General features: G+C 39.5%; 3 protein-coding genes across 8 annotated transcripts; all 3 read left to right on the top strand.

Moving 5' to 3' along the window:
- Positions 1-126: 126 nt before the first annotated feature.
- On the top strand, positions 127-3,858 carry LOC117465989 (uncharacterized). The gene is made up of 6 exons (XM_034109117.2): positions 127-166; positions 1,557-1,608; positions 2,218-2,257; positions 2,558-2,699; positions 2,872-2,964; positions 3,317-3,858. Exons 2-6 carry the CDS (start codon positions 1,590-1,592, stop codon positions 3,680-3,682), a joined length of 660 nt encoding a protein of 219 aa, XP_033965008.1. The 5' UTR covers positions 127-166; positions 1,557-1,589; the 3' UTR covers positions 3,683-3,858.
- Positions 3,859-6,308: 2,450 nt separating this feature from the next.
- Positions 6,309-18,035, top strand: LOC117465804 (gamma-glutamyl hydrolase-like). Of its 5 annotated transcripts, none has more exons than XM_034108839.2 (15): positions 6,309-6,659; positions 7,008-7,102; positions 7,191-7,307; positions 13,801-13,922; positions 14,046-14,134; positions 14,587-14,820; positions 15,411-15,437; positions 15,666-15,774; positions 15,878-15,928; positions 16,097-16,181; positions 16,268-16,406; positions 17,030-17,136; positions 17,337-17,427; positions 17,522-17,656; positions 17,728-18,035. In XM_034108839.2, exons 2-15 carry the CDS (start codon positions 7,088-7,090, stop codon positions 17,844-17,846), a joined length of 1,440 nt encoding a protein of 479 aa, XP_033964730.1. In that variant the 5' UTR covers positions 6,309-6,659; positions 7,008-7,087; the 3' UTR covers positions 17,847-18,035. The 5 variants fall into 5 exon arrangements, with proteins under 5 accessions (XP_033964730.1, XP_033964729.1, XP_071063000.1 ...); XM_034108838.2 differs by having other exon boundaries at positions 7,191-7,322; positions 17,728-18,034; XM_071206899.1 differs by lacking the exon at positions 6,309-6,659 and having other exon boundaries at positions 7,005-7,102; positions 7,191-7,322; positions 17,728-18,034.
- A 4,204-nt stretch (positions 18,036-22,239) lies between these two features.
- hhla2b.2 (HERV-H LTR-associating 2b, tandem duplicate 2) lies at positions 22,240-27,384 on the top strand. 2 transcript variants are annotated; one of them, XM_034108776.1, is made up of 6 exons: positions 22,240-22,600; positions 23,343-23,663; positions 25,270-25,518; positions 25,606-25,884; positions 26,144-26,233; positions 26,498-27,384. In XM_034108776.1, exons 1-6 carry the CDS (start codon positions 22,537-22,539, stop codon positions 26,575-26,577), a joined length of 1,083 nt encoding a protein of 360 aa, XP_033964667.1. In that variant the 5' UTR covers positions 22,240-22,536; the 3' UTR covers positions 26,578-27,384. The 2 variants fall into 2 exon arrangements, with proteins under 2 accessions (XP_033964667.1, XP_033964668.1); XM_034108777.1 differs by lacking the exon at positions 26,144-26,233.
- Positions 27,385-27,553: the final 169 nt, after the last annotated feature.

The raw sequence follows: 27,553 nt of genomic DNA, 5'->3' as shown, positions 1-27,553 counted from the left end.
GGCACAATTCAAACGGGATCAAAAGATAACCTTCCTCTCTCCATTGACTTCAATGTATAATTTTACGCTTCCGGGGTCCCATGGAGGCTCCCGGAAAGGGAGGGACTTCGCCTCTCTATGGTCATTGTCGCACTACAGTGAATCTTGTGCTTTGCACACTGCTTTGGTGAGTACATATTAACATCCCAACCGTTTTGCTGTCTTGTTGTATTTAATCTCAAGGTTTATATGCTTGCTAGTTAAGATAACATTAGCTAATGCTAGCTAATGCTATCTTAACTATTGCAGACATAATGTGGCGAAATCGTGTCGCAGCTTGGCCCAGGAGATAGTCTTAAGAGTGTCAACATTTAATATACGGAGATAGACAAGGGCTGACTTGATTTATCTGCATAAACGTTTTTGTATGAGTTGAGGTTCTGTTTAGAAAGCATTGAACAAAGACTAGCACGTGAGTAACTTCATTATTAATGTCAGTGTTTTAGCCTAATGCCGTGACTTGTGGCTGTGTTCAGTTTTATATATATTAGCCTACAACAAAGTATAAAGTTACACTTCACAACGTGTGAGCGCCAATCAGTATATACTCCAAGTGGGTTGCGGTGCGGGATCGGGAGCTTGAGGAGGGACTCTCCCACTAGGGGCGGCCGTTCCTGGGTGCAGACTGCGGGTCCCTCCGCCAGCTCCGCGGTGCTGCAAGCCGTCACTGCGGCGCTGGCGGAGAGACCCTCCCGCTACGGGCGGCCGTGCCTGGGTGGAGACTGCGGGTGCAACCTCAAGCTCCGCGAAGCTGGCTTGGCCATATACCGGGCATCACCGCGACTCGCTCTTTTGGCTATGTCTGTGGGCGTTACAATTCGCTGCAACGGGGAGTGGCGGGGGTCGTCAGGTTCCAACGTGATGTGTAGATGAAACGTTCTTGCCGTCTGAAGTCACTGTTGATAATTTTACAATCAGTTTCTTTCTATTTTAATTGTTTACATATGCACACAATTGTTACATGAGCACACACTATTTATATCCTATTTATGTTGCTCTCAAAGTGCATCAGATTAATGGATTTCAATTTTCAAATATATCCTGAAATTGTAAACAAAAACAAAAAATCCCAAACAATGTGTGACAGTTGAATCATGTATTACACAGTAATAGTATTCTATTACCTTTTAATAGTTTATTTTACAATAATCATATGGAGATACCAACTGAAATGGTTGTTTCACTCCTGCATATGTTTAAAGTGCATTTGGTGAAACTTGATTTAAATTAGCATAGTTTAAAAGCTAACTGATATTAGTCTACATTTAAAAAGAGTATAGTGTTTACATTCAATGTAACCATAATCTGTTATAATAGTGAAGATGTTGGCTGGCATACTCAGTTGAATAATATGGATTTGATGGTTGTAATATCCAGGTCTTTGTGATTTAAAGGCTATGCCATATTAAAAAAATGTGGTGATGATTTGTCATGTTTGCAATCTTTGCTATAATCGATTAAATGTCTGTTTTTGTTAGAAATATCTGCTTACAAATGTTTTATTCTTCCCCATTCAGGCTTTAACAGATGATGGCAACTCCACACATTCCATGATCACAGCAGTAAAAGGTATTTTTACACACTACACAATTCCTCTCTGATCGTTTGTATTTGTTCTATAAGCAGCTGCGTAAGAGCTTTATGTTAAAGGCCCATGTCATGCTTTTCCGGTTCTTACCCGTCCCCTTGTGTTATGAAGGTTTTTCTGCATGTAAACTGTCTGCAGAGTCACCGCCACGGAGCGCACACTGCAGCTCAGACTGCAGCTGGGAGCTTCTCAACGTCCCGACCAATCAGAGCACACTGGGCTCACAGGGAGAGGGGGGAGCTCCAACAAGGCGTTTAGGACAGAGTGAAATTCAGTGAATACACGTAGTATACAGAGATGCTGTATAGAAACCAATGTGATTTTGGAACATTGCACAATATAAATCTATTTTAGTATACCTCAACAATGGAATTATGATCTGTGGAAATGGCCATGACATGGGCCCTTTAACATCACTAGAATTTGATCACAACAATAGCATGGATGCAATTTAGTCCTCTTCTCACTTTCACTTATTTCATAATACAAGTTTTGCATTCTAAATCAGGTAAATACAACACTGTAGTTTCTAAATTGCTGTATACGTGATGTTTGATTGTTTTTATTGGTTTGTCGTTCTTGATTTTCAGATTTGCCAAGCAGATCGAAAACCTTCGATGGAGTGGACCTGTAAGTTCTGGTCATTTTTCATTATCATAACATTTGGCAAATATTATTGTTCTAATTTTTTGATTGACTAATCAATTAGTAAACAAAACGTTGCAGCAATAAATCAAAACAATTATATTAATTATAGAGGCCTGAAATCTCAGCATACATTATTATATTGTTGTGGGCTAGACGTGTACCCTGACTTTCTATCTAAGCCATAGTGGTTGCCTGCTTGCACAATTGTTATGATTTAAACTAATGTCTTCCTAATGTGCTGATTTTCCATCTCCTACCCCACCCCCTTCTCTACTTTTTCAGGTATTTGCCAAATTTAATCGGATTACCAGTCGGAACCTCGAGGCAGACTTCTTTGAGGCTCTGGACCAGCACACCCCACGTCCAACTGTTCAAGTCAAAAAAAGGATCGGTGGGACAGAAACTGCAGAGCATCAACTGGTCGGTAAGTAATATAACGTAGCAACCTTTTGTCAGATACATTGATGACGATATGGTACTACTTCAAAAGCCTTCTAAAATAATTAAAACAACCCCGCAAAAAGATGGAAAAGGCCAAAATGTTTCATCTTGTGAGTTTGTCATTTAACCTTTATCTTCTTTATCTCTATCATTAGACACCGGACGCGACTGAACAGCGCTCTGTTGTCCTCAAAGGCATTCCGATTGTTCTTGGCGACGACTCCAAGGATTTCTTCAAGACATGCTTTGTAAGTACTTGAACACAAAAAAACTGTTTGGTTTGCATTTATTGAAAAGTCATATCCCCTATTTACACAAACTTGCAACCAAAAGATTTAATTTGGTGTCTTCAAAATACTGTACACTAAATTCCATGACCAGGAGTCTAGATTAGAGGTGTAAAATAAATGTACGTTCCTAGCTGTATTTGCATCCATAGCATTAGTTTCCTCACACCACATTTACAGAACCTTTTTGGATATAATGTTACAACGCAGTGTGTACAGACTTTAATGCAAATGCAACATGAATGCTTTCATCGGAAGACCGAGTCTAATAGGTAGCGATGATAGTCTAAATAACGTGTTTTTTTCTTTGCAGGATACAACGAGAGATGAGGCCCTATCATCCGTCACTGTTGGTGTGCTGTTCTCAGCGAAGACAGTCCTCAGGAGGGTCCGAGCACAATGCAACTCGAGCCCATCTCCACTGACATTGTGCTTGAGGGAGGTATTGTCATGGAAGAGATCAAAAACTTTCCACAGGCCTGTTATTTGGCCTGATATATGCTTTGCATTTAGATCACCCAAAATGCATGGCAAATACTCTGAGGTTCGTTCAAACAGTGATGCTTGGACTGGTAACCAAAGCTCTCTCACCAAACTATTAACTTTGAGAAAAGCCCTTAGTCAAGATAGTCCCCAGCTATCAGATAGAACTTGGCACTTAAAAAAGTTGCACCGTTAAATGTTATGACAAAAGTTTGTTACTCTGGGGAAACTGTTATAACTCTGTCAATTGTTGAGAGCAAAGTACAATGTACTCTTCTTCATAGTGGTCATTATATATTTTTATAATTGGTGTGTTGTGCACTGCTGTTTTTATTAAGATATGGGTTTTGAGTACTTAAAAAGCACTGTTTGTTGGCACTTGAAAATAAATGTTATATTGCAATTGAATCAATTTGTGTTTTTAATGCATTATTTTTGGAGATTGTTTGAGTTTACACAACGTGTTTAGAGATTTGTTGTAGTACAATTATCTTAGTTAGCAGGAATTAGTTTGTTTAAGTAGGGGTTAATTTATTCATTGAGTTCACACAAATAAAAAAAAATAGGTCAATGCAAAGCATGCCTTTTAAGTTGACATAACTTAGTTTACATAAGTTGACATAACGTAAAAGGTTTGTGTCAGCTGTACTTCTCAAAATTAATTGAAGCACACTTAGAATACACAAGTTGTTCATACTCACCATTCTAAGTTAAGTTAACTTACTTATTGTGAGGCAACGAGTTTGCATACTTTTTCTAAGTTACCACAACTTATTAAGTTTTACAGTGTATATATGCAAATGAAGCAGGCGGGACCCAGATTCTGATTGGTCAGTTCAGCTCTGTGAGGGAGAGCCTGAGGGGGATTTCTCCTGCGATGTTTTTAGTAACGTCTTGAAGACGTGAGGTGAATCAGTCGGGTATTTAGTGCCTACTGTTCACATATTGTCCGTGGGAAGTCAGTCAGTGTGTTTTGCCTAGAGAAATACATGTTTCTGCTTCTGCTTTGCTCCGCTTTGTGTGTGTGTGTTTTTGTTGGTGCGAATGTGCGCACGCTTGTGAGAACACCGGCACTCGAGACACAAAAGTAGAGGAAGTGATCGTGGGACATTTTATCAGCGGTGCTCATGAAATGAATAAAGCTGAAACACTGGACAGATGTTAAAATCAGGGTAACGATAGATCCGTATGAAGATAAACAACCTCTCCATATTTTGACTAATATTTACGGAAGTCACGGCGATCTCTCAAAGCTGTGATCCGAAGAGGGTTACTTCCTCTTTCAATCCATCAATAATGTCACTCTTTTATCACAATGCCATTCTAATCCAACACCTTTGAAATTGCAGATTAATAAAATGTTTTAAAGTGGATCTATATTCCTGTCTGCAGTCCAAAGGCAACTTTGTAATGTTAAGAAAGTCTTCAATGTCCTTACCTAATTTGATATACAGTCATATGATCATAATAACACAAATACTTTTGTTTTATATGTTTGTAAATATGGTCATATTTTAAAACAGTGTATTTAAGCTGTTAAATAAACTATTTGGGCTGGGTGGCGCTCTATAGCTTAGGGCCAATAGGAGACCTCGATGTGTTCTTTCCCCTCCTCCTCATTAGCATTCTGTGCAACTAGTGTGACTAGTGCACATTTGGGATCCACTATTTAACTAGTGAACATTTTAAGCCTCACTAGTTCACTAGTGGAATTTAAATGTATCTCACTAGTTAACTAGTAAAATGCAAAGGGTTCACTAGTTAACGTGTAGATATTTTGAGCCCCACTAGTTAACTAGTAAGGTCAAAAGAGGCGTCAACTAGTTAACTAGTGAACTTTTTGCCTTTACTAGTTAACTAGTGAGTTATTCTGGGTGCGACTAGTTAACTAGTGCAGACAAATGTGTGCCACTAGTTAACTAGTTGTGCTTATTGTGTGTGACTAGTTAACATGTCAGAGATTTTGCAGCGCACTAGTTAACTTGTAAGACTTTTAGGGTCACTAGTTCATCAAAAAGCTTACACGTTGGGACTTTGGCATTACTAGTGCTGCTCCTGGCGTCACTAGTAAGGCATACGTGGTAACTAGTCGGACAAAAGTGCCACTAGTTGCTGAAAAAGAGCGACTAGTGAAATGTTTTATTTAACTAGTAAAGCAGAGTGCCTAACTAGTTTGACCATATATCCAACAAGTGAAATAAAAGAGCCAACTAGTGTAGGCCGCTGCCGTCTGATATCAAGGAAATTGAATAAATACTCAAATGGCTTGCCATACACATGTAGTACTGAACACGTAACATGAATGTGCCGGGCGGCGCGGTCCCGTGGGTTAGATGCGCGTTCATAATGCCGAGGGAAATAACTCAGAATAACGTTATTAGCACATTTTTACAACTTGAGGAACGAATGTTTTTAATAAGGGCTATACAAACGTTCATACTGGGTAGTTTATTTAGTTTAAAAACAATTATCCAACGAGTTACAGACCACTCTTTCCCAATGTAAGTCAATGGGAAAAAGTGTTTCCGGGCCCAGCAACCTAAAGTAAGTGTAGTACCGCCGTTTGACCACCACGAATATTCTCATCAGACTCCGGCGCACTTCCTGGCGGCTTGTTCTCGCCAGCAACAGGCGGCCACTTTCACCAGTCTGCTGACGTCATGTGCGCGTTCATGTGTGTTGGAGGAGGTGCTCTGTAAGGAAGTCTGAAGGAAGGGGCGGATTCTTTTTGGCTGTGTTCTTTCACATTTTAGTGCACTCGAGCCGGTTTCAAAATAAACTCAAGTCAAGAAGATGCATATTGGGTCCGACAGACACTGGAAAGATTGTGAGTCCACTAGCTATGCCCATAGAAAATGTGTTTTGAAAACAAAACCTTTTTAGAAGGTAAGACTTCCTGTAAACAACCAAACTATTCCTACAAGCTTGTGGATTTCAGCTGGTGACAAAAGGAGCTAAACCCTCAAAAGAATCTAAGATGGGGACTAGTTTAACCGGTTGTACCCCCTGTCAAGAAAAAACAGGAAATGTATGTTAAATGGCATATATGACATAGTACCTGTACTACGTAATGACAATAAGTTGAATCATCATCATCATCATATTCTGTGTGAGAGAAACAAGTAGGAATAAGAAGAGGGAGCGTTTGGCCATTTCACACGAAGGGATCCCAGGTACTGTAAAGGTTTTATCTCTTTCATTCTGTGTTTTTACCAAAAAGCTGGACCCAGTTTAGCCGCATTACATTTTTTGAGAAGTTTAGTATGTCTTCCATGTTGCAGGTGTTCATTTAAAACGAAGGACTTTGCCAAAAAGGTGCCAATAGCCCAGGATCCTTGTCCCCTAAGCAATTGGACAAAGATCGGAGGCTGAGGCCAAAAACCGTTGTTCTTTTAGATTTCTGTTTGTTCCAATGAATATGGTAAAGGCTCAGTAGCTGCCGGTGAGCTTAGTTTTGCACCAAGGTTACAGGTTGTGTAAACAAAACTGTGATGCTCTTCAAACATGTTTTCCTTCCAAAGGTCTCGCATGGAATAAAAAACCTCCAAAAGTAGGTTTGTGTAGATACAGCAGCAGTGGAAGGTGATTTCTTCAGGTTGACATGAAGGCATTCCAGGTACTGTAACCTTTATTGTTTTCTTTTGTTTGGTTTATAACCAAATAGTTGACCTAGTTTAACCATGTCATGTTATTTGGCTGTGAAGATGCTGTTTGTGCTCCTCCTGGCTGCTGCAGCCGAGGGCCAGTCGCTGCACTTCGGAAAGTGCCCCCGTCCTCCGGTTCAACAGGACTTCAACGTTGCCAAGGCAAGGCAAGGCAAGGCAAGGCAAGGCAAGGCAAGTTTATTTATATAGCACTTTTCGACGCAGGGTAATTCAAAGTGCTTTACAAAAAAGAAATGAAAGACATTAAGCATTAAAAAAGAAAAGCTAATAAAATAAACATTAAGGAAAAATACATGGATAAAAGTTACAGTGCAGTCTAAAATATGAATAGTTCAATTAAACATTACAAGAAAAAGTACATGGATAAAAGTTACAGTGCTAATAAAATAAACATTAAGGAAAAATACATGGATAAGAGTTACAGTGCAGTCTAAAATATGAATTTAGACAGACTTTCTTCACCATATTTTGCTCGCATGACATCCACAATCGGACCCTCAGGAGGCTGTACACACCCCCTCCCCTGCTTTGCTTCCATAACAAAGTCTTTAAAGTGTTACCAAAACACTCCGTGTTACCAAAACACTATTTTTCATCCGTCGATGCCAGATATTCCAAATATCTCTGCTTTCGAGCAGTCCCTCTCATAAATGTCATGGAGTTTAATTACGTTTAAACATTACAAGAAAAAGTACATGGATAAAAGTTACAGTGCAGTTTAAGATATGAAAAGTTCAATTAAAAGCACCGACAAAAAGAAAAGTCTTCAGCCTGGATTTAAAAGTAGTAAGAGTTGCAGCGGACCTGCAGGTTTCTGGGAGTTTGTTCCAGATATTTGGAGCATAATAACTGAACGCTGCTTTACCATGTTTAGTTCTGACTCTGGGGACAGAAAGCTGACCAGTCCCTGAAGACCTGAGAGATCTGGATGGTTCATAGTTTAGCAGGAGGTCAGTAATGTATTTTGGGCCTAAACCATTCAGTGCTTTATAAACCAGCAGCAGTATTTTGAAATCTATTCTTTGACACACAGGAAGCCAGTGTAAAGACTTCAGAACAGGAGTGATGTGGTCCACTTTCTTAGTGTTAGTGAGGACTCGAGCAGCGGCGTTCTGAATCAGCTGCAGCTTTCTAATAGATTTTTTAGTGAGACCTGTGAAGACACCATTGCAGTAGTCGAGTCTACTGAAGATAAAGGCATGGACAAGTTTTTCCAAATCCTGCTGTGACATTAGTCTTTTAATCCTAGATATATTCTTTAGGTGATAGTAGGCTGATTTAGTAACTGTTTTAATGTGACTGTTGAAACTCAGGTCAGAGTCCATGACTACACCTAGATTTCTGGCTTTATCTGTTGGTTTGAACATTGCAGACTGAAGCTCAGCGCTAACTTTTAAACGTTCTGCCTTGGCTCCAAAGACCATTACCTCAGTTTTATCTTTGTTTAATTGGAGAAAGTTCTGACACATCCAGTCATTGATTTGTTCAATGCACTTACTCAGTGTTTGAATTGGAGCATAGTCTCCTGGTGAAATTGTTACGTAAATTTGTGTGTCATCTGCATAGCTATGGTAACTTATTTTGTTGTTCTTCATTATCTGAGCCAGTGGTAGCATGTAGATGTTAAAGAGAAGAGGCCCCAAGATGGAGCCTTGAGGAACCCCACATGTCATATTAGTCAACTCAGATGTGTATTTACCTATAGAAACAAAGTTGTTTCTGTCCTTTAAGTAGGATTCAAACCAATTTAGAGCTGTTTCCGAAAGTCCCACCCAGTTTTGCCAAGGTAAAGTAAAATAAAATGATGTAGATTTCTGCTTTTATTGACATGTTTAAACTGGTCCATTTGTGCAGAGTATTTACAGTATTATTATTATTATTATTATTATTATATCATAGGTAGTTTTAGTGTCCTATTGAGTCAATAATGGGATTCACTACAGCTGCCTAGGAGTACATTTTTAAATGTTTGATATTACCATGAAACTTGCCCAGTTGTATACTCAGAAAGTGGTTTTTGTATTACAAGTATGCCGAAATGTGATGTTTTAAGATGCGTATGATATGTATGCCTTTTCTAAATATGTGCTCATTTGCATTTATTTCTGGGTTAGAAATGTGAACATTGGATAAAGCTCAGTTCAAAATTCTTGTTTCATTTAGTTGATATATACTACGGAGCCCTGGAGGGTTCACCGAGAGAAAAATAAATAAAACATGCGCACGCTTTAGTAACTCGTGCGCACGCTTTAGTACTAAAGCGTGCGCACGAGTTACTAAAGCGTGCGCACGAGTTACTAAAGCGTGGCCTCGTTTTGTGTATGTGTGGGCATTTGTTTATGATAGTATCGTTCGTTCCGGTGCACTCCGGCAGGACTATAGCACATCGAGATTAAGATTAAACTAATTTATTTCACTTGGGAATACACATATAACTATGGAGAACCAGATTTGTGTAAATTACTGTTCGTGGTAATTTGAAAACAAATGCCGGGGGTGTCGGACACACACAAACACACCGAACACGCACACACAGAGCTGAGCACACACACACACACACACACACACACACACACACACACACACACACACACACACACACACAGCATGCGCCCCGGTGACAGGACATATCCTTCATAAAACGAGGGGGAATACTCTGGTAGTTCGATGTGTGTGTGTGTGGTTAAATGTAGCAGCCTCGATCTCTATCCAGCGGTTCTAATGAAGGGCAACGCAGTGAAGTAAACAGTAAAAGGCACCGCTCTTTGCAGCTAGTGCTGCTCTTCTCAGATTCTGCTGAATTACACGTTACTGCCTCCAGTGCCCTGTACGACGAAGCCAGTTCAACAGACCCTGGATATGTTTGATTTACCCGGCTTAACTAACCCTAACAAACGCGATGTCGCTAAGCGGTCCTACGAAGCTGGTTATTAACTCAGCAAATCAACCAGGGTTTCTCTGTCCGGCTGAGAGTGCGTTCACGTGAAAGTGACGGGGTTACCAACATTTGACCAATCACTATTACTATTACATTGCATTTAGCTGACGCTTTTATCCAAAGCGACTTACAATAAGTACATTCGACCAGGAAGACACAACCTTGAGGAAAACAGAATCATATAAGAACATCAGGTTTCAAAGAGCCAATCGTTTCAAGTGCTGCTCAACTGGCTAAGCCAGTCCCTTATTAGTATATAAGTGCTCTGTTAGCAGTTCTTTGTTAGTCATTCTATCGCTCGAAGTGGAGTCGAAAGAGATGAGTTTTCAGTCTGCGCCGGAAGGTGTGTAAGCTTTCTGCGGTCCTGATTTCAATGGGGAGCTCATTCCACCATTTTGGAGCCAGGATAGCAAACCCACGTGTTTTTGCTGATGGGAACTTGGGTCCCCCTCGCAGCGAGGGTGCAGCGAGTCGTTTGGTTGATGCAGAGCGTAGTGCACGTGCTGGGGTGTACGGTTTAACCATGTCCTGGATGTAGGAAGGGCCAGATCCATTCGCAGCATGGTACGCAAGTACCAGTGTCTTGAAGTGGATTCTAGCAGTTACCGGAAGCCAGTGGAGGGAGCGGAGGAGCGGCGTGGTGTGGGAAAATTTTGGAAGGTTGAAGACCAGACGAGCCGCTGCATTCTGGATGAGTTGCAGAGGTCGGATGGCACATGCAGGTAGACCAGCCAGGAGGGAGTTGCAGTAGTCTAGGCGTGAGGTGACGAGAGCCTGGACCAGAACCTGCGTCGATTTCTGGGTCAGCTGTGGGCGTATCTTCCTGATGTTGAAAAGCGTGTATCTGCACAGCGGGTTGTAGCAGCGATGTTTGCAGTAAACGACAGGTTGTTATCTAGGATAACACCCAGATTCCTTGCAGTCTGAGTCGGGGAAACAACAGAGGGGCCGATGTTGATAGTTAGGTCAAGAGAGGGACAATCTTTTCCCGGAAGGAAAAGCACTTCAGTTTTGTCAAGGTTGAGCTTGAGATGATGAGCGGACATCCACTGAGAGACGTCAGCTAAACAAGCAGAGATGCGTGCGACGACCTGGGTCTCTGAGCGGGGAAAGGACAGAATTAATTGGGTGTCGTCAGCGTAGCAGTGGTATGAAAAACCATGCGGGCTAATGACAGATCCGAGCGAGTTTGTGTACAGGGAGAAGAGGAGGGGACCAAGAACAGAGCCCTGAGGGACCCCTGTAGTTAATTGACAAGGGTCGGACTCAGACCCTCTCCAAGTAACCCTGTAGGTGCGGTCTTTGAGGTATGAGGTGAGGAGGGAAAGTGCAGAGCCTGAAATTCCAAGTTCTTGGAGAGTGCGAAGGAGGATCTGATGATTCACCGTGTCGAATGCAGCAGACAGGTCCAACAGGATGAGGACAGAGGAGAGGGAGGCTGCTTTAGCCGTGTGCAGTTCCTCAGTGACAGCAATGAGAGCAATTTCTGTGGAATGACCTGCCTTGAAACCAGACTGGTGCGGATCCAGAAGGTTGTTCTGATGGAGATAACAGGAGAGTTGTTTAAAGACAGCGCGTTCAAGTCTGTAGTTTATAACATCAGACGGGTTGAGAGTGGGTTTCTTCAGGAGAGGGTTTACTCTCGCCTCCTTGAGACTGTTTGGAAAGTGACCAGAAGTTAGAGAAGTGTTGATGAAATGGGTGAGAAACGGTAGAATATCAGGAGCGATAGTCTGAAGGAGGTTTGAAGGGATAGGGTCCAGAGGACAGGTGGTAGGGCGGGCAGAGGTAATGAGGGTAAGAACCTCACTTGGAGAGAGAGGGGAAAAGGAGGTTAGTGTGCCGGTTGAAGGTGGCTCAGGTGATCCGGCGGTGAGTAGGGGTGAGTCAGAAAAAGAAGAGCGAATGTCGTAAACCTTTTTTTCAAAGTGGTTAACAAAGTCGCTTGACAGAAGGGAGGAGGGGGAAGGGGCTTTGGGGGGGTCCAAGAGGGTGGAGAAGATGGAAAATAGTTTTTTAGGATTGGAATAGGAAGATTGGATCTTATCTTGAAAGAAAGTGCTTTTTGCCTGAGAGACGAAGCAGAGAAAGAGGAGAGGAGAGCCTGATAGGTTAGGAGGTCGTCACGGTGTTTGGATTTCCACCATTTCCGCTCTGCTGCCCTAAGGACGGTTCTATTAGCACGCAGTGCGTCATTTAGCCAGGGAGCAGGAGGGGACTGACGAGCCTGCCGAGATGTGAGAGGACAGAGAGAGTCCAGAGAGGATGAGAGAGTAGAGAGGAGAGTTTCTGCAGCAGAGTTTGGAGGCAGGAGTTGGAACGAGTCAGAGGAAGGGAGGGCTGAGAGCACCGAGGAGGCAAAGGTAGAGGGGGAGAGGGAACGAAGGTTACGGCGGACAAGTGCAGGATGAGAAGAGATTAGTTTGTTATGTTTGGAAAGGGGTAAAGAGAATGAAATGAAGAAGTGATCGGAGGTGTGGAGCGGGTTTACAGAGAGGTTAGAAGTAGTGCAGTTCCTTGAGAATATGAGATCGAGGACATTGCCAGCTTTATGAGTCGGTGGGGACGGAGACAGTGAGAAAGCAAAGGTGGTTAACAGAGATGTTAGTTCGTCTATCTTCCCCGTCTGGAGGTTGAAGTCTCCGAGAAGTACAGCGGGAGGGCCAGTTTCAGGGATGTGTGAGAGGAGATGATCTAATTCATCCAAGAAGTCCCCCAAGGCTCCTGGTGGACGGTAGAGAACAACAATGGTCAGTTGTATAGGATGGGTCACAGTGACGGCATGGAATTCAAAGGTGGAAGGAGTGAAGTTAGGTAGCTTGAAGAGGGAAAAGCTCCATTTGGGAGAGAGCAGGAGACCAGTGCCACCTCCTCTGCCAGTGGGTCTGGGTGTATGGGAGAAGGAATATGCTGTGGAGAGAGCTGCTGGGGTGGATGTGTTGGATGGAGTAATCACAAACATGGAGACGCATGCTGACAGCGCAGCGTCATACTTCATGAATGAATAGTGTAAATAGCAAATCCTGCTTCGTAGTACAGGCCACTGGTGCCACAGAGATTTCATAAAGTGAAGGATGTTTTCCTTCTATAAAACAGCTGTGGGCAGCAGCAGATTCTGTGAGTCACGGAGAGGAATCCCTCAATTTAAATAAAACGAGGCCACGCTTTATTAACTCGTGCGCACGCTTTAGTAACTCGTGCGCACGAGTTACTAAAGCGTGCACACGAGTTACTAAAGCGTGGCCACGTTTTATTTATTTTTCTCTCAATGAACCCTCCAGGGCTCCGTAGATATATAAGAGAATGTGAAATGTTATCTGTAAATGTGCAAAGGAGGGATTATTTAATATAATATCAGGCATTAGGATTTACTTCACCATCAGCAGCCAAACCCTTAAAACTGTTCAATCCTGTATTATACAATACATATACATATTATATAATACTAATACACCACTGTACATGTTGTTTTGTACATGTTATATATTGAATTAAAATGTGCTTCTTTACTTAAACTTCTTCCTTTGGTTATATAAATCATTTCATCCTGTTTTATTATGTTACTTCTGATGAATTTAGGAAAAATCTACGTGCTCAAATAGACAAAGTTAGTCTAATATTCACTATGTTTCCTTTCTTTCCACTAGCAAGATTAACCAGTTTGTTAATGGTTCTGGATGCTGATGACAATCTGTGTTCTCTTCTCCTTAGTACATGGGAACCTGGTATGAGATAGAGAAGCTCCCCGCTCTGTTTGAAAAAGGAACATGTAACCAAGCCACATACAGTCTGCTGAGCGATGGGACCGTCAAAGTTCTCAACGCAGAGCTGCTGTAAGGATGGAGTTCAAAACTATATTTCAAACATTGGTTTTTAGCTAAAAGTTGCCTTTTGCATGGGAACAAGTATGGGTGTAATGCACGTCTTTTACTCTCTCTATCTCCCTCTCTCCTCAGGTCTAACGGGAAGATGAATTCAATTGAGGGTGTTGCCAAAGTTAAAAACTCAACCCAACCTGCTATTCTGGATGTGAGCTTCTTCAAAGGTAAATATACTGTGGATATGTTTTGTTTTAGTTTTTAACTGCCGTGTGAATTACAGGGGAAAAACTAAAAGTATAGCATGTCAACACTAAAACCCAGAAATGAGTTGGCATTTGACGATCCGGTTCCCTCGACTGTTTTTTAATGTGTTTTTGTTTAGAAGCCTGAAAAAACGAGTTAAGGTGGATTTTGTTCTGTGATATAAGAGAGGTCAGTAAATGCCTTACTGTTGAATTTTAAAATGGCGGTTGCTAACAAGTTTCTAACTGAAACTACTAATCGTCATCACATGTAAGTTTGTGTGTTTTGCACAGATTTTAGTTTTCAAAATGCAATAGTTTTTTGTCAATGGAGCCTTGTGGGGCCAACTTCCAGGTTACAAAAATGCGTCATCACTGTCCCACTTTACAGGAGGACCTTACATAACTTTAATTCTGTCCATGTCTGTGTGCAGGAGTTCCAGACAGCCCCTACTGGGTGCTCTCCACCGACTACCAGTCTTATTCTCTGGTGTACTCCTGTACTGATTACTACGGCTCATTCCACATCGACTTCGCTTGGATCCTGGCTCGCACTCGGCTGTTGAATAAGGAAGTCGTCAGCCAGTTACATGATGAGTTGGTTTCTGCTGGGGTCAACATAAACAACCTTTTAGTCAGCGATCAGGCTGGATGTGAGCGGAGCAAAGGTAAGATCCATGTGCTTCATACCGGCTATTGGGGGAGTTTTGTTTGCCTTTAATCAGGATGCATCTTTTTGCTGTATTATATTTGTAATGCTCAGTGTAATAATAATTTTCTAATATTGTGTTATGTTGTGGGTTCCACCTCTGTGGTTTGCATGTCCAATTTAAACATGAACATAAACTCAGAAATCATATTATTTATAATCCCAACATTTGAAAAAAAAAGATTTAAAAAAGAACATAATTATATCCTAGGTTAAACTGACAGATGTTTGTTTTTGAATTTGTAAAGACGCATTTTTTGAACAGCAACTATTTTTAAATAAATATATTTTTTGTCATTGTCGAGGACAATAATTCTGTTCATAAAATGAAGGTTTAACAGGTTAAGAGTTATAATTTTATTTTATTTCAAATATGAACAAAAAGAAATACAAGCAAAGAATTTATATGAACTGTCTTTTCTCACCAGGAATAAATAAATGACAGAGAAACATATTCAGTCTAATGCTAAAACTAAAAATGGTTTACATTAAGACCATTGATCTTGTTCTTTTGCATTTCTCCAACATGTCTTCTCTTTCATTCTTCAGCCAAGATAAATGAAAGACCCATCATTGGTAAGTTATAAATGCCTTGTTTATGGGAATGTTACATTACGATAAGTTACATTTTGATTGGGGAAAGCAGGTCCTATCCAGACATGCATTATTGTGAAAGAATAAGTAAATGCATTGATAGTTATTTCTAAACGACTCCCACTTCCACGTTAGATTTAGATATCATCTTAGAACTCTGTGATGGAGGTTTCCGATTGCTTAAAAATGATTGTGTTTTTCCCTCAAAAGGAATACTGGCCCAAAACAGTCGTTATCTTCCTCCAAATTCGACAGGTTACATCGCCTCCTCCTATGTAAAGTTCCTGGAGTCGGGGGGAGCGAGGGTTGTCCCTATCATGTAAGCATTTAACATTTATTTGTACATGTTTATCCTCCAAGAGCCTATGCAACTCCAATATTTTTTAAGAGAAACGTTTGACCTCCCGTTTTTATTTCTACAGGGTTAACCGGGGAGCAGAGGAGTATAAAAGACTGTTCAACTCAATTAATGGGTATAGTAATAGCAATATGATTACAACACATTTGGATTTGTTTGAGCTTTTCCCCATTCATTTATATTAAACTGTTTATTCCTCTATGAACACTTTTATAAAAAATTCTAAATGACAACCTTAACAATGTTTCCCATATATTTCCATACATAACTCCTCTGTCGACAGGGTCCTTCTCCCCGGTGGAGCTGCGAACATTACGTCATCTGGTTATCAAAGAGCTTCAAAAATCTTTTATGAACTTGCTATTGAGGTAAAAAAAAAGAAACACAAATATTAGTACCTACGTTTAAGTGCGTAGATGTGTGATTATGCTGCACACACTTTGTGATTTTCCAGGCAAACAAGAGAGGCGACTACTTTCCGGTGTGGGGGACCTGTCTCGGATATGAGCAGCTGACCGTTTTGACGAGTGGAGAGAAACTACTGACACGTACCAATACAAGTGGCGTGTCATTACCCCTGCTCTTTACTAAAGGTACGGCGACTACAACATATTATTAATGTTGTTCAACTTTCAGTGTCAGTAATTCAGTCTTGCCTCAGCTTTTTATTTCATTTAACCTTTTCTGCCATTCTTTAGTTTAACCTCTTTAAACATTTGGTGAAAATACATATTTTTCTGTATGTCCAAATTCATGAAAAAAGTACAATATGCCAAAATAAATAAAAAATTGTATATTATGTCAAATAAACTGAAATCCTATTGTAAACATAAAAAGCATGGAATGGAATGGTGGAAAACATTTTGAAAAGTCTACTGTGATGAAAATATATGAATTCAAAACACAGTATATGGAAACAATTGTGTACAAATAATATAAATGGATTTCTAAATACATGACAAAGTTAGAAGTATAATATGTCAAAAACATATGGTAAAAGTTATGACGTCTCAAAATGTCGTAGTATATTATGTTGGAATAATATCATGAATTTCGAAAAATATGGAAAACAGTTCTAGTTTAGCCTGTCTCTAATATCATGCATTTGAGATATAGTATATGCAGTATACTATGTCTATTTTTTGGAAAACCATTTGATACAAATATTTATATCTATCTATATATGAATATCTCTTTTTCTTATACCCATTTCTAGAAGCAAAGCAGAGCCGGATGTTTAAAAGCTTTCCAGCTGAACTCATGGAAGCTCTGGCGTCCGAGCCACTGACGGAAAACTCTCACAAATGGAGTGTGTCAGTGTTGGTACGCCACTTATAAGGAGAATACATTTGTAATGAGTGCAATACAAGAGCTAAAGAACTGCTATATTGCTGTGTTTTGGTAAACTATGAGCCTTTTTGACTCCTTTGAGTCACTTCTCTAAAATAATAGATCGCAGAGAAATAGAAAGCAGGCTTTCATTTGATTGGGTACGTTGTGACTAACCTATATGTTTCTTTCAGTCTCATAACACGAATAAGGATCTGAAAAACTTTTACAAAGTTCTCTCTACCAATACGGATGGAGAAATAGAGTTTGTGTCAACAGTGGAAGGTAGTAATAATGCAGCATCACTGTATTGGTGCACTTTGCTGCAAAAGGGAACTTTTGTATTTAATACTTTCTCTATTCCCTTACCTCTCGGCAGCATACGATTACCCGATCTATGGGACACAGTGGCACCCGGAGAAGAATGCGTTTCAATGGAGGAGGCCTTATATTTCCCATTCTCCATCAGCAGTGATGACCACATTCTACATGGCTCAATTCTTTGTCAATGAAGGTATGAACGTTATGTTTTTTTAATTACATCATCTTGATTCTGTACTCTGATTGTGTTGTCTCTACTTACAGCAAGAAAGAACTTTCACACGTTTGAATCCGAGAAGGAAGAGAGGAGTGCGCTGATTTATAATTACAACCCGGTTCACTCTCCCCCGAACAGTGTCTTTGAGCAGAAGTACATTTTCTGATGTTTGTGTGCGTGGTGCTTTTCCTTTGTGTCATCTGGATCATTGAATTGATTGATTTAGCATTTGCTGCTCATTCCATTGAATTGAGTGTGCTTCAAATATTCTGATTTGAAATATCATTAAATATTGTGTAACAAAACAAATGTCATTGTAAAGTATGTCACAAAAAGTCATAAAACGTAACAGTGTGTTCACATTTATGAAAAGATTCACAGTTGAATAAGTCAATAAATATTAAAAAGTTCAAATATAGTACGTCCAAATCTATGAAAACAACTCATTGTAGTATTTGTAAAAAAAATATAAACATAATGACTCATAACATATATTTTGAAATATTGATTTGAAGAACATGAAAAAAGTTGTAGTATAGTAAGAAAAAAAAGTAAAATGCGTAAATATTAATAAATTAAAAGATTATGGAAATTAAGTAATAATAAATGATGTGGAACATTTAAAAATAGTATAGTATGTTGGGAAATGTAAAAAAGTCATAGTATTGTTTTGTAAAATCTGTACTATGTAAAGTGTGTAGAATCAATATCATGTATTAAAAGAAATATATAGTTAGTGAAAAATACGATAAAAAGTCAGTATAATAAAGTCATACTATAGAAAAGAAAATAACGGTATTGCAGGTAGAAAAACCTGAAAGTAGTGATCGTATATTATGTCAAAAATATCATGAAAAGATTTCTTCATAGTACAGTGTGGAAAAAATGGTTGTATAGTAAGACGAAAATTAAAGAATAGTTAAAGGTGGGGTAGGTAAGTTTCAGAAACCGGCTCGAGGTACACTTTTTGTTATATTCCATGGAATGCTCTTAACATCCCGATAGCAATGAATATCTTAAGTGCTTTGACAAAAATTCCTACCTGGCCTACCTGCCTGTCAGCCTTCCATCGGGGCACAAACTTATCTCGTGCACTCCTTGGTCATGTGCGCGTTCGTGTGTGTTGGAGGAGGGGCTCTATAAAGAAGTGGCAGATTTTCTCCGGTTGTGTATTTTCAAATTCTAGCGATCTCGAGCCGGTTTCTTAAACGTACCTACCCCACCTTTAAAGTATAAAATATGAAAAAAAACTCTGTAGAGTATGTTATGAAATATATTATAAGAGGAGGGAGGGGATAGAGTTCAGCCTCCTGACAGCTTGGTGGAGAAAACTGTTTATATAAAAATTATAATAAAAAGACGCATCCAATTCAGAATGAAATAACTATATTGCACACATTTCTCCAACACAACACACAGATAGAACAATAGGTATAATCAAAATAACTACACAAATTAAATAATATCACAAAATAAACATGAATATAAAAGTAGTAGGATACATTAATAAATAAAAATACATATAAGCTATAGAATGAAAAGACTAAATTGCACAGATCTTTCAACACACAAACCGAACAGAACACACGTTAAAAAAGAGGGAAATTATTTTGAGAATACAAATAAAATATATATTTTTGTATTTGTGTTTACAATATTGGACCGACAGTCGCACATACTGTGTACAGACTATAATGTCCGAATAGAGAATCTACCTACACCTGAATAATTCTTATTGTAGCATACTTGTATCCATGTTGAGAGTGAATGACACACAGCACAGGCACAATCTGGCAGCGGGGTGCACTGACGCTGATAGTGGATCAATAAGTAGGTGGACAGCGCGTGGTGCTGAAATAGCCAAAAAATAACACCAGCTAACTAAATCATTCAAACGTAATGTTTACTTAGGATATCAAAACATTGACAACAAATCGCAGAAGCCGCTTGATCATGGAGGGCGAGGGGTGGTGGTGCATACGCTGCCATCCCAGCTGGCAGATTTGTTTTGAAAGAAAAGGTTTTGGCTCATCGGACATTTATGAGAGAAAATCCGGAATGTGAGATCCGTAATGAGCTACCTCCGTGCCTTACCACAGCATCTGGCACTATATCGGACAGGGCTACTATGCTAAATTGCTTTAATGAGCATTAGGGGTCCTGCGGTTCTATGTTTGATTCTGTGACTAACTCTGCTTCTGTGAACACCCCAATCCGTGACTCTGAACAACGTGGTCTGGAAAACCCTTTCAGTTTTACTCCTTTTACTGTCAATGTTGTTCATGAAGCCTTATCTAAGCTAGATCCTAGGAAACCGGCTGGCCCGGACAACTTAGAACCTTTCTTTTTAAAGATAGCTGCAGATTTTATTGCTCCACCTCTTACTTCTCTTTTTAACCTCTCCCTCAGCACAAATGCAATTCCAAAAGTATGGAAGTCTGCTTATGTCTTGCCTTTACTGAAAGGAGGGGAGGCAACTATTTTAAATAACTATAGGCCAATCTCTAAATTGTCAGTTCCGGCTAAGGTGCTCGAACGACTTGTGAGTGAACAAGTAAAGGAGTTTTTATGTATAAATGATATCCTGTCTAAGCATCAGTCAGGATTCAGAAAGCAACACAGCACCATCACTGCCACAATGAAAGTGGTAAATGACATTACTAGTATTTTAGATAATAAGCAGAGTTGTGCAGCTCTGTTTATTGACCTTTCCAAAGCGTTTGACACCGTTGATCATCGCATCTTAAAGCAGAGGCTACTCAGTATTGGCATATCCAGCCTTGCAGTGGGGTGGTTTGTGAACCAGGGTTTCCGCTAGGATTTTTCCTCGCCGGTCAAATGTCCGGGCAGAATTTATTTTACCGGACTAATTTGAAACTTACCGGTCATATTTCAATAATAATAAGAGTTGTGTAGCAGAGTTTCCGTTAGCATGTAATTACCGGACTATGAGCAGATATGCTTCAGTTTAAAACTCGGGGCTCATTTTTATATTGCTTCAGTTTATAATCGTAACAGATCGAAAAATTCAGATTCATTTTTCAATAAATGATTCCACAAACAACAAACAACATAATTATTACATTCAAACAAACTACTTGTAGTAGATAAAGTACATTATTCAAAAGTTTACATTACATTTGAATAATAACACCGGAGAAACGGATCCTCTCTTTTCCCCTTTCTCTCTCCTGACAGCACGTCAGTTTCTCATGCAGCTCCTGCAGCTCGTTAAACAGAGGGCGGGGCTTCAGGTGATTATGCAGAGCTGCTGTCTTGGTCAGACTCAGCAGCTGATCTGATCTCTCTCTCGCGTCCGGTTACACTTCACTCGCGTTTATGTCCATATCGATCAGATCCAGCTCTCCTGATCGGCCTTTATAGAGAGCACCGATCAAACTATTAAGAGTGAATATCGGCCGATAATTACCGGCGGCCGATCGATCGGAGCCTCCCTAATTATTACCAGACATTTTGACCGGCAGGTTTTGAATTTACCGGTTTTTAATAAATTTTACCAGCTAAAAACCGGTAATTACTGGCTAACGGAAACCCTGTTGTGAACTACCTCTCTGAAAGGTCCCAATGTGTTCATTTTGATGGACTGTCTTCTGAGTGGTTAAACATTTCTAATGGTGTACCACAAGGTTCTGTTTTAGGACCACTTTTATTCTCCATACAGTATATATCAACAGTTTAGGTGATAATGTGGATGAAGCTACTTTACATTTTTATGCGGATGATACTGTGATGTATTGTGCAGGTCCCTCCATTAAAGAGGCTGTTGTTAAATTACAGGCTGTTTTTAACATTATTCAGACTCAGCTCTCTGAATTAAAGCTTCTTTTAAATGTGGATAAAACCAAGGTAATGCTCTTTTCAAAAGCAAAAAAGAATCCAGAGCCTGTTTTAGATATTGTAACTACGCAAGGAACAAAACTTGAAGTTGTTGCCTGTTACAAATACCTTGGTATCTGGCTTGATGATTGTCTTAGTTTTAAACTTCAGGTCACTAATCTGCTTAAAAAGCTGAGGGTTAGGCTAGGTTTCTTCTACAGGAACAAGTCCTGTTTCTCGCTTGAAGCCAGGAAAAGGCTAGTCACTGTGACCTTTTTACCTGTGCTGGACTATGGGGATCTGATGTATATGAATGCACCTGCCCATTGCCTGGAAAAGTTAGATGCTGCGTATCACAGTGCTCTGAGATTTGTTACTAACTGTAAAGCACTTACTCATCACTGTACCCTGTATGCCAAGGCAGGTCTGCCTTCACTAACTGTACGGAGGCTCAGTCATTGGTACATGTTCATTTATAAAGCCATGTTGGGTAAACTACCTTTTTATATCTGCTCTCTGATCTCTCGACAAATTGAAAGTACGTATTGCCTGAGATCTCATGATGTTGTTTTATTAAATGTGCCAAGTGGACAGGGAGGGGACAGGGAGTGGAGAGAGGGGACAGGGAGGGAAGAGGGAGGGAAGAGGGAGGGGACAGGGAGGGGACAGGGAGGGAAGAGAGTTCAGCCTCCTGACAGCCTGGTGGAAAGAACTGTTCTTTAGTCGGGTGGTGCTGGACCTCAGGCTGCAGAACCTTCTACCTGAAGGAGAGTGGAGGAAGAAGCAGTGTCCTCCACAGTCAAAAGAAAACAACTCAAGGACAGAGAAGACATGAAGGCTGTGCTCTTTATCAGCTACTGTGTTATGCAAGTACACGAACATGAACCTTACCCTGCGTAAACACGCCCTGCACACACACAGGCACGTTATGAACTCTAAACTTAGCATCACTCTCAGCTTGGCTCAGCTGCTCGCCTGAGGCTCAGACAGACTGCCTACAGTGGATATTCACCAGGAGTATGTCTATGGAGTGTTTTGTGTTTTTTGGGGTCTTGACCTTCCTGTTGACGACAAACAGAGCAGGTGAGTGAGGCGTTTAGGCACTACCATATTAATTATGATGGTTCTATGATCAAATCTAGAAGCAACTAAAATCACAAACATTATCACACGTTCTTTCCCCAGTGGCAACAATGTGCTGTTAGGTTTCACTGGTCACCAAGCCAATCATTTGCTTTAGTTTTTATGAACGATATGCTGACCTATCATACTCTGATCTTTAGACTTGTGTTCTAGAATGATGGTGTTTTTCTATTTGAATAAAGGTTTTAAAAAGAAAAACAACTCTTACAGTCAAAATATAAGGAAGTGAAACCATTCAATGTCCATGTTGTCTTGTCCTGGAATCTTGTCCAACCTGAAGAACACAATCCTACACACACATACTGTACACACCTACACGCACACCTACACGCACACGCACACACACTGAATGCTTTCAGTTTGAATTTCCTTTTATATTTCTAACTTTTTAATATTTTGTTTCTTTGAATACATGTTCTTATCAAAACCACATTAATACGTTTTACAGTGTTTCAAGTCAATTAAAACATGTTTTAAATTCATTAACATGTTATATATTGCTCGCAGATAACACACAGTTATACATATAAGTTAAAATCAAGGACTCATCAATCTCAAATGTCCTCATCTTTGCTACTAGAGATAAGTGTTTTTAATGTATATGCTTAAAAAAAGTGAATATTGAGGCTTTAAAATGGCCTACTGTCCCTGAACTGGACCTTGATAGATGTTTCTTCCCTAGATGTTTTTACAGATGCTTTGGACTGTCTTTTGGGGGAGAGCTGCGTCTTACCGTGCAGTTTTCAGCCTGGTGCCGAAGTGATCGTCCACTGGATTCAGTTAGCTGACTCTCCAGCCCACTCCTACTACCACGACCAGGACCAGCTCGGCCACCAGAACCCTCGTTTCAGAGACAGAACCTCGCTGTTCAAGAACCAGATCTCCGGAGGAAACGCCTCGCTCCTACTCTCAGGGGTGAAGGTTGAGGATGAAGGCAGATATAAGTGTTACACCAGCACCGTCGATCACAATAAAGAGACCTTCATCCACCTAAATGTATACGGTATGAGAAAAACTACAAATATCAGAATGTTAACATAAAACATCAAATTATCAATACAGAACTGCACAGAATTGGAGAAACATAACAGACGTTTTTCCTATTAATGTTCGTGAGTCAAATAAAATCAGCTTGCATGTGGTTGGTAAGTTTTATATTTTTTAGATTATAGTGTATGACCCTTAATGAGGAACTAAATACATGTTTTTAGGTACAGTTATTATAATAATATATCATTTATGGGGGCATTTGTTCAGCAGAATGAGTACTATTACTTAAAGTTAGTCTAGGTCAGAGATAGGAGCACAATACAAACATAGCGCACTAGCATAAAAGCTGAAGTTATGCTGTGAAGGACACTTTGTCTTCAGTTCAGTCATTTGAGTTTGACAGAAACTGCTGAGATGAGAACACACTTTTAAAGCAGCATGTAAACCTATAAATATATATAGATAAACATACATAAGGCTCTTTAACATGCTTTACAGAGTAAATGCAGGCTGTGTGTGGTACAGTTAGTTTTCCTCTGCTCTCAGCTACAGCATACAAACACCTGGCTGATTGAGTTTCACTCCCACAAGAACAGATTCATTCAAGGTTGTGAGAATAAGGTCATCCAGTAGATAATGAAAATCAAACTAGTGCAACAGTTTTGTAAGAAAAGCACGGCGCTGATATGCAAAACACACAATGAAAGCAAAATAAAGGGACATTTGAGAGAGAGAAATGTATTCAAATAGTTATCAAATCTTGGTAGTTTACCCCCATGTATCCACATAGTTTATCCTAAATGAATGCATGTGCAAATAACCGTAATAAATATTTTTTTAAATATATATATTATAGTGTTTTTAAAAAAAAAATCATGATGCAATGCATTTCAGATTCGTTTTGAAGAAACTTGGTTATTGGCATGAGCAGTGACTCCTCAGGCTTTTTTAATGACTTTTTATAAGCCATAAAACGACTCTTTGTACCCAGTATAAGGCAATACAAATATCTGTGTGTAACCGGTATTGATCGGTCGGCTTGTTAGTAGAGGCTCAAGGGTGAATACTATAAAGGCACTTTAAGATGTTTAATATAGCTATTTAATTCCCTCAAATTAATTAGTTAAATATTGTAAGGAATGACATATAGTTTTGCTTTAAAAGCTTGTTCATAGTGCAAATTACAGTTGATCATAAAATCCTAGATTCAACCTTTGTAATAAAGTAACATTTTGACGGTGTTGTCACGGCCTTCATTTGTCTCTTGTCTTACAATCTTATGGGAAACTTACAATGTTCATTGCAAATCAGCCATGAATATATATTTAACAATTCTATAGAAAAAAGTGAAATAAAAGGCCTGTTAAATTCTTTATCCATTTCATTTTTTACCACGTTTTAGCAATTATTTCTTTTGAAATGTCAGTCCTCTTGTTTAACTGCTGTCAAATACAAATGGACCTGCTTGAAAATCCATATTGACATAAGAAAGAGAAACGTTTTAAATATGATTTTTGTGGAAATAAATAAGCGTATGTCACCCCTTTAAAATGACTTCAACCTCTAAAGAAATTACACATAAAGAAAATCCTTTTTGACGTCTTTTTTTGTTCTTCCAGCTCCAGTTCTTAAAGTGGACATTCAGCAAGCAGAAAATAAGATCACCTGCAGCTCAGAGGGGATCTATCCTGAGCCCCAGCTCACCTGGTCCATTGATCCCCCGCCCAACGAGACCATCACGGTCCATCAGACTGAGCAGAAGCTGTATAACATCAGCAGTTCTCTGAACGTCAAAGTTACTGATGTGGAGTACAACTGCACCGTCAGCACGGGCAGAAACAAGATGGCCGCCACTTTGTTTAAGCAAAGTAAGTGTTGCTAAAGAGACTACATTGGGAAAACAAAGTTACATAAGGAAAAAACATTTGTTATTGTTTACTGTTTTCTCATTTCAGCTTCTCTTAGTGGTTCCAGAAAAGAAACAACAATGCGCTGCACCTCTTCAAAGAGTCCTCCAACAGGCCTCATCTGGAGGTTCAACCACAGTCAGATCATCGTGAGTGATGGGTCAGTGATGAAGGAGTGGATGCAGCAGGTGAAGAGTGTGTCTCCGTCCGGAAACCTCACACTGAAGGATTTATCGACAGATCACGATGGGATCTACACATGTGAGCTCCGTACTGCTGAGGGGACATACGTGACCAACACCTTCCTGAGGATAGAGCACAGTCAAGGTAAGATATCCCAAGTCAGGAAGTCATAGCTAGTGTGTGAGGAAGAACTTAACAAAAACACACCGGTTTGAATTTCTAGCTCCAAAATGGTGGAATATCAGGAATGCAGGAAACATACTTATCAAATGTTTTTAAATAAGGAATAGAAAGAAGTTGCAATCAACTTAAGATAGTGAACAAATTAGAAATAAGACAGAATAGTACATTTGAAATGTTCTTGCACATTTTAAGCATAACATATACTCTTTTTCTCTTTCAGGGAATGTATCCAATCTAATATACATAGTGATTATACCCATTGCTATTGCAGTAGCTGTTGGTATGCTGGTCTACTGTAAAAAGAAAAAAGGTGAAATCACATTCTGCATTCAGTTTTATCCTTTTAATTTTGATAAAGATTAGTTGTATAAATCAGCAATTTAGTTTAGGCTTCAAACCCCATTTCCTTGGAGTTAAATGTACATGGGTAAATACCTCTATAGATGAAGAGAAATAAACAAAACAAATGATAATTATAATGAATATCACTATTGTTATCAATTGCAGCAATTTGACTTCAATTCATAAAAATAAAGGCTATTTGCTTTTTCTAAATACAATATTTGTTTTTCAGGATGTAGCAGCAAAGAACCTGGAGAATCAGGAGAACCAGAAGAACTGACGGGTATGAATAAAAACGAAGGCGAGCAGTAAAAACAAAAACGGCTCAAGACAAACAATCCTCTCCACAAAGGATTCATTTGGATGTGCTCTGGTTTTGTGAACACCACCTTTTGTTTCTATCCAATTTGTTTTCAAAGCTCTGCACTACAATATGCTTTTCTTGAAGGACTCTGGGTTATGAAGTAGAGCAAGTTACTCTTACTTATGTCCTCAGACTAAACGGTAAAGAAGAAGTTATAAAAATAGACTCACAGAGGATGTCGGACTACAATAGAAGTATGTATGCTCTGTAAAAAGCACAAGTCAGATAAGAAGGTGTTAAAGTTAGCAGACACATTTTTAATATATGCAGGAAGTAGTTAACTATGGTGCTAATACATTGAAATGAAGGCATTGTGATTGTATACACTTTTGCAGCTAAAAAAGGGCTTTAAAATGACATAAAGGCCCTGAGATTGTGATGTTTCAATTAGCTTCTCACTGTTAGCGATGGGGTTAAATTGTTTATGCTTTTTTGTGTTAATATTCCAACCTCCATGAGATATGTATTTATTTGGGTGGTTTGTTGAAGTGTTAAACTGTGGTACTGCCTGTGAAGTTTCCTTATTGTTTTTTTGGTTTCAACTTGTATATAATATTTGCTCGGAATTATTCCCTCTTGTCTCCGTTGAATTTATTGGTAAAAGTAATGTTTTGTGTGATGGCAACTATTTAAAAGATAAGAAACAATACATTTAACATTTATGGAGTGATATGAAGGAAAATCCAGAATCCCTCTCTGCAAAAACCTTTGACTATAATGTGTCAACAAAATAAAACAAATATTTCGAACCTGAATTTATCCAATGTTCACATTTCTGTTACGGTAATGTATGCATATTAGCACAAATTAATGAGAACATGTTATGTAAGTAACCAGGTAGGAAGTTTCACGGTGATATCTATTAGTTATCTTTTTTACCCTATTCACCCGGTGTATAAGGGTTATTAGATCTCCTTATGACAT

This window comes from Pseudochaenichthys georgianus, chromosome 20 (assembly GCF_902827115.2).
Source record: "Pseudochaenichthys georgianus chromosome 20, fPseGeo1.2, whole genome shotgun sequence".
NCBI classification, from domain to species: domain Eukaryota; kingdom Metazoa; phylum Chordata; class Actinopteri; order Perciformes; family Channichthyidae; genus Pseudochaenichthys; species Pseudochaenichthys georgianus.
This window is presented reverse-complemented; position numbering and strand designations above follow the sequence as displayed.